This window comes from Alligator sinensis, unplaced genomic scaffold (assembly GCF_000455745.1).
Source record: "Alligator sinensis unplaced genomic scaffold, ASM45574v1 scaffold250_1, whole genome shotgun sequence".
Lineage (NCBI taxonomy): Eukaryota > Metazoa > Chordata > Crocodylia > Alligatoridae > Alligator > Alligator sinensis.
The window spans coordinates 2460009-2466342 of NW_005841888.1; the positions used below are offsets into that span (position 1 = coordinate 2460009).

Genomic DNA, 6334 nt, shown 5'->3' on the forward strand with positions numbered 1-6334 from the left:
GCAATCAAAACCCTCCAATTAAGTTTTAAAAAGATCTTGAGCAAATTATCCTACAAAATGTTTGGCCACATGATTTGCATTTATACAATATACTGTTAAGACTGGTAACATTAAACTTATATTTTTTGTATACCTGCCTAATAAAGAATAATACAAAGACCATGGGCCTTACTGCACATCAGCACCTGAAGATCAAATATCACAGGCAATAGCTATAGCGGTATTACTTTCTAGAAACATTAGTGACTGGAAAAGAACAACTTCATTTGACTAAGAAACAGAGATGAAGCACAAAAATGAAAAAAGTTTTAGTTCATTTCCTAGCTGTAAAATGAGATAAGGAAGAGTAATAAATAGCAAGAGACTACATATGCTTTGTGCTAAGTTCTTTCCTTATGAAGTATGCTATAATCTTAAATCCACATATACTAAAAGAAAGATAGAAGAATACTGTGGTAACAGTGTGTGCTACTTGCATTGTAAAAGTATTTATACAGTCCATGAAAAGTTGCTGTACTTACAGAGATTGCTGTATGTCTATAAGGAAGCTTTGCGTTCTCAATGCACTGGCCACTAGTGACATTCCAAACACACATCTCCCTGCCAAAGATAACTTCATATTATTCTCTGTCATTTCAACTCAATTGGCTGGAATAATTTTGTGCCCCCAAGTTTTTCTTTAGTGCTGTACTTAAGTGCAGTCTGATCGTTTATGTGGCTTTTTGTTACAGATTACTGGGTAAGAAAATGTTGTGGTCATTAGCACAGGATGACATGCAGTATCTGTTTCTTTTTGTTTTGGTAATTACACCCTGCTGCTTCACAGCAAACCTTACTTTAAGGCCAACTCTGGTCTACAACAAATTGTAGGTATACTGCCATTATGGCTCGTCAGTGTGTCAGTATAACTATCATTCGTTGGAACTACATCCTACTGAAAATGATTCATTTCACTGAACTTAAACTACACATTCTGAAAAACATAATGTATCTTCTGCCACACCAAACTTACTTCTTGAAATAAGCCATCATATTCTGTTAAGAAGAAACAGTGCCACCATGAGGCTATTTCTGAAGCCTATGCTTAACACAAGCACTTCACATAAACAATACAGCATTTTGCTATACTTCACTGTATTTATAAAGCTGCAGGTTATTATTTTAGGAATATAAGCTTTTAACCATTTTTGTATAATTATCCATTCTACCTCTGTTTAAACAATATGCAATAAACTGTGGAACCAACATCTAAATGTTGTATAACATATTTCTCTTGCAAATGAAAGCTTAAAAGTATGCTGAATTATGATAGCTCAGCAAATGTGTTAAAATCTGAAGTCATTAATAGAGTTAAATGGTCATCATCACTCTTTATAGAAAAGAAACAAAATTCATGATAGTTATAAAATAATATTTATCCAGTTTTTTGGGGAGAGTAAGAGTAAAGTATATCTCATGTAAATATATCAGAAGAAGAACCTATGTAGCGATTTAAATTTGACTAATAATATTATTTTCATATAATAAGATAACTCAAAAGGATTATTTTATTTATAATTTCCAGGTGCACTTCAGTAACAAAATCCACACAAGTTATAATCCAAAACCTTAGACCATAAACAAACTGTTGTGTATTAATCATTTCCAGGTGGTCAAATGATCTTTTCCACTGGTAAATAAGGTGCAAAATGACTGACATCAGTAGTTACTATATTTTTACATGGTTTTATTGACAGCAGAATTTGAGCCACAGTTTCTATACATTTTAAATTGGCACTCCCTTTATACCAAAAGGAGAACAACATTCGATAAATATTACATCTTGGTATCTTCTCTTTCTGTCAGATACTGTCCACAATTTGGCCCATCTCAAATAACTCCAACCCTGTCCTTTACTCACTGGGTGTATATGCATTACTCGTACAAAGAATAAGGGCCAAATTACCGTTTTTCCCTTTTTTTCTTCTATTATATATTGTTTCATTTGAGCTATTTTTTATCATCATATATTATGTTGTTTTATATTTTTTAATTGATAGAATGTGTAATTGTATTGTACACTTGTTAGTAAAAGCATATATTAGATATATTTGATTATATATAACTTGATTGTCAATTTTACTATATTTTTAGCAAAAGCTGTAAATAAACTACTACAACACATCAGTGGATACATGAAGTTGGAGACATATTAAAATCTTAATTAAACAAATTCAACATTTTATAGAAAAAAGGAAACAAAAATTGCCCATTATGCATTCTCCTAAGAGAAATAAGCAAATGAAAAACAAGGAAAAGTCTGCTATTTTGATGTGGCATTAGAGGAAACGAGATGATCTTCCATGCAAAATTCTTAACCTCAATCCAAGAGATAGCAGCTTGAAGGTTCTAAAAAAGTGAATGATCCACAGCCTAGAAAACACAATCTGACAAAGCTTGCATCTCCTGAAGAGTAAGCATCCTATTTATACTCATTTGAGCTTCATGTTGCAACCTTCCAGAGCTTTGTGATGGATGCTTTGCCCTTATATGGTACACATAAGAATTCACCAGTGGTTTGGTGGCATAAACATTTTAAGAAGTCTGAAAACCTTTTGTTCTGATGTAAATGCATTCCAGCTACTCACTACAAATGTATCCAATAGTAGAATATTAGAATATGAACACCTTTCATTATTTCTTCAAATAAGAGCTTCCCATAGCAACTGGCTTCAATAGAGTCACCCAGGTAACTGGAGAAGACAAGCACAAGATAGATGAGAAAAAGAGCCTTTAAGGAGAAGGGTAGTAAAGAACATCCCAGGGAACCCTGAGTTTCATGCTAAAAACGTAGATTTAGCTACTTTGTGTGGGTTCCAGATTGGAAAATAGAGAAGTGGGTTAGGGATACCATTCTCTAATGGATTCCCTTGGAGATGGGGATCACCAAAGATCCAGAGAGCGACTACTAGGTACTACACAGGCAGGGTAGAGAAGAAGGTATGTGACCCACTTAGCCAAGTCCTACCCCAGAGGACATGAGCTATGTGAAGAAACTGAGACAGAAAGCACTGCACTCTTTCTCCAAAAAAAAGATGCTCTTAATGTAAGCTGGCCAAAACAAACAAACACCAAACAAAAAACAGTTTGGAGGACATGAGCATGCTTCCTTCGGAAGCAGCCTTCTCTTTCACACTACTGTTTCTAGATCTGTTAAGTACACTGTGAGTTTGGACACTTCAATTCCTCCACAGCCTCATTCTCTCAGGAGCTATGGATTACTAAAGGGTATCTTGTCCCTGCATCCAATTTGTGCTCCTGGTTTACAGGGTGCCTGGCTGGACCCTTGGACTACTCATTCTTCTGAATAAGCTTCTGGCAAGCACATTAAGTCTCTGGACCTATCAGCCCGCTCTGAATTCCAAGGAGCTCATCATGACCTGCATGTACAGACTGTTCCATATATAATATTATATATGGAACAGTCTGTACATGCCGTCTGTACATGAAAGAAGCAGAGGCCCTCTTTACCGAGGAATCCTAGAGAATAACTTCACTATACGTAGTAAAAAACCTCCACCCGTCCCACATGACAAGGGAGTGGATTAAAAATTTGCTGCTAAATGCAGACTGCAACCTTGAACCTGGCCACATAGTTTGTGATTCAAGTAGCAGGTAACTGAGTACTAATAATACCTACCCATTTTCGGTAGCACTGACCACATATGGCTGTTTCTCAAAGTCTCTTGCTTTTGCCAAACATGTTACTGAAGCAGTGTGGCCAAAGAGAATTTCTCTTGATGAAATCTAGAAGAGTAATGAAATTATTTTACTTAAAAACAAACAAACCAGTACTTGTTATGTAAAATATAAGTGCCCCAGAACTGGGAAACACATCTTTATCACAGAATAGTTCACCATATATCATCATCATCATCATCTACAAAATTCAGACAGTGCCCAGCTGGTCTGGGGATGTACAATCATAGGTATAAAAGGAGCAACTCCTTTTTGCATGTTTGCACATAGGAAAAAATGCAGTCCCTGTAAGTATTATTGTGACTTCTCCTTCTGAGTGGCTTCTAAGGTACAAGATACCATACAGGGCACAGGGAATAAGAACACACTGACTCTATAGCTTATTACTTATTTACTTCCTTCATCAAATGCTAGGAACAGAGTCCATCCCTAGTATCCAGTGAAGTAGGCTACTGCCTGCAAAATTTCATGTCTCTGAATTACGCTATGGGTGCTTATACACGAGGGCAGAGGCTGCTCTGATGCACTGTGAGAACAGCGCAACAGAGCAGACTTGAGTCTGCAGGAGCAGTATAATTACCGTGCTCCAGCAGCCTCCTGTGTCTCATGTATCAGCATCCTTGCACTTCAAAATAGTAGCAGGGGCACTTGAACTAAAGATCACTGAATGACCTTTAGCTCAACCATCCTGACACTATTTGGAATCACAGGACACTGATACACAAGACACTACAGCGCTTAATCAGAGCAGCTCTCAGAGCCGCTGGGATTAAAGCACCCCCCACCCCCAATGCCCAGAGCACATGTAAAAGTGTCCTAAGCTTCCACTCTGCCCTACCTTCTGTCTGGATTCAGGGTAATGTGGTTAACCACCTGCGTACTCAGACAGTGAAAATGGCTGGATAACAAAAGAAAAAGTATCAGCAAAGAACCTAAGCACAGGTTTGAGTGTTTAAATAATTCCATTAACTTTGATGAGCTACATTAAAAGCAAAAACCATTTCTTGATCTGAAAGCTTAACTTGATGGCGGGCATGGACAGAGATAAATCATATTGAGTGAATGGTGTGTATGTGTATACAGAGACTTCCTAGCTATCAACTAATCCTCAATTCTTGTGTGTCCACTCTATTCTACAATAAGTGGAAGCTAACCTATGGTAATTTAGCAGTTGCTTCATTCAAGTCTAAACTACCTTGGTTTAGCTTCCACTTATTGTGGGGTAGTGCAGACATAAAACAATTACCAGAGATTAACTGACCCTGAACTTCCCTCCTGAAACTTCATGTGTGTTCACCTGTTCATACCCAGGACCAATAACCTGCATCCTAATAGTTTTTTAAATCATGAAATGCCCTTTTTTCCTGCCAAAACAATGTTAAGGAACTAATTTGTGGTTAACAAAAAGAATTTAAGTGCTTTGGTAAAAAAAAAAGTGAGCACATAACCTTCTCTTAAGGGGCTTAGCAACAGACGTGTTCCCTCTGATATCTCTGTCCACCTGGATGCTCCAGGATGATTCCACTGGAGAGATGTAGCTTTGGCTGAGCAAAAACAGGTCAACTGAGCCCAAAAGAGTACCACAAGACTGCATCTAATTTTGTACACTTGAAAACACAGCAGGTTAAAAGCAGTTGGTGATGTGTTAAATCATATATTTTTGTTATAAAGTTATAACAATTTAATTTTAAATGTTTCATCCCACCTGGTTCATCTTTCCTCAAAAATTTCAGAGGTGAGCTTGAGAGAAAAAGTAAATCTTTCCATTTCTCAATTCTTTCACTCCTGTTAGCCACATTTGTGTAATGAGTATTTATTCTCAAACTCTAAGAGAACACTGGGCTACTGACTTTAAAGCAAAGCTCTTAAGGACAGGACTCAGATTTATTCAAATATTCTAGCTGCTGTCTTCCATAGTACTTGATCACAAATAAGGAAGCCATGACTCTCAGTTATCTGTAGATTATTTAAGTCTGCAAAGAACTGGCTGATCATATGAATTCTGCATTTCATTCTATAGAATTCTGCATTCTGAATTTTCATATTTATTATGTTGTTTCATTACTTTCCTTCGACAAAAGTAAACACAAACTTTTACATATATTCTAAATAAGTGCCATGGTCTAAATAGGCTCATGTACACATCACATGTTTTGCCCTTTCATGCACTGCAACTGCATGTCTGTTTCCATGAGTGGCATTTCCTGATGCTTTAAAAGTCTTTCTTGTGCATTAAACTAAAATTCCTTGGACGTAGTTTTTGTCACAACCCAAAGTTGTGGTTTTTCTTGTGTGTGTGTGCTTCGGCATCGCTAAATCATGTTCCCACCAAATTGCAGCTCTTTTGCACGGTGGAGTATTCTGTTGTAACAGAGAACCCGCGTGCAGGAGCTTTTCCCGCCAGTTCTGTAGCTTTCTTTGCATAGTGCATTTCTTTTGCATTATAGTGATGCACGATGCAAAGGAGTTCCTGCCATTTGTATTTAGATTCGTGCCACATTATTGGCCGGTTCTAAATGTGGCGGCTAGCTATTGGCTTGCTAGCCATACAAAAGGCTTGGGTAGTTTCCGCCCAAGTTGGAGAGAGAGAAAGCAC

At 37.2% G+C, this 6334-nt stretch overlaps 1 protein-coding gene across 5 annotated transcripts in view; it reads right to left on the reverse strand.

Moving 5' to 3' along the window:
* WDR72 (WD repeat domain 72) overlaps positions 1-6334 on the reverse strand; it is a 241488-nt gene that overhangs the window by 219589 nt on the left and 15565 nt on the right. For 3 of the 5 annotated variants that reach the window (XM_025197090.1, XM_025197094.1, XM_025197089.1), the window contains exons 3-4: positions 3680-3786; positions 522-600 (exon numbers count right to left, since the gene is read on the reverse strand). In XM_025197090.1, the coding sequence (XP_025052875.1) occupies positions 522-600; positions 3680-3786 (186 nt within the window). Of the gene's footprint in view, positions 1-521; positions 601-3679; positions 3789-6334 lie in introns of those variants that run through there. The other 2 variants (XM_025197093.1, XM_025197091.1) reach the window with 2 other exon arrangements.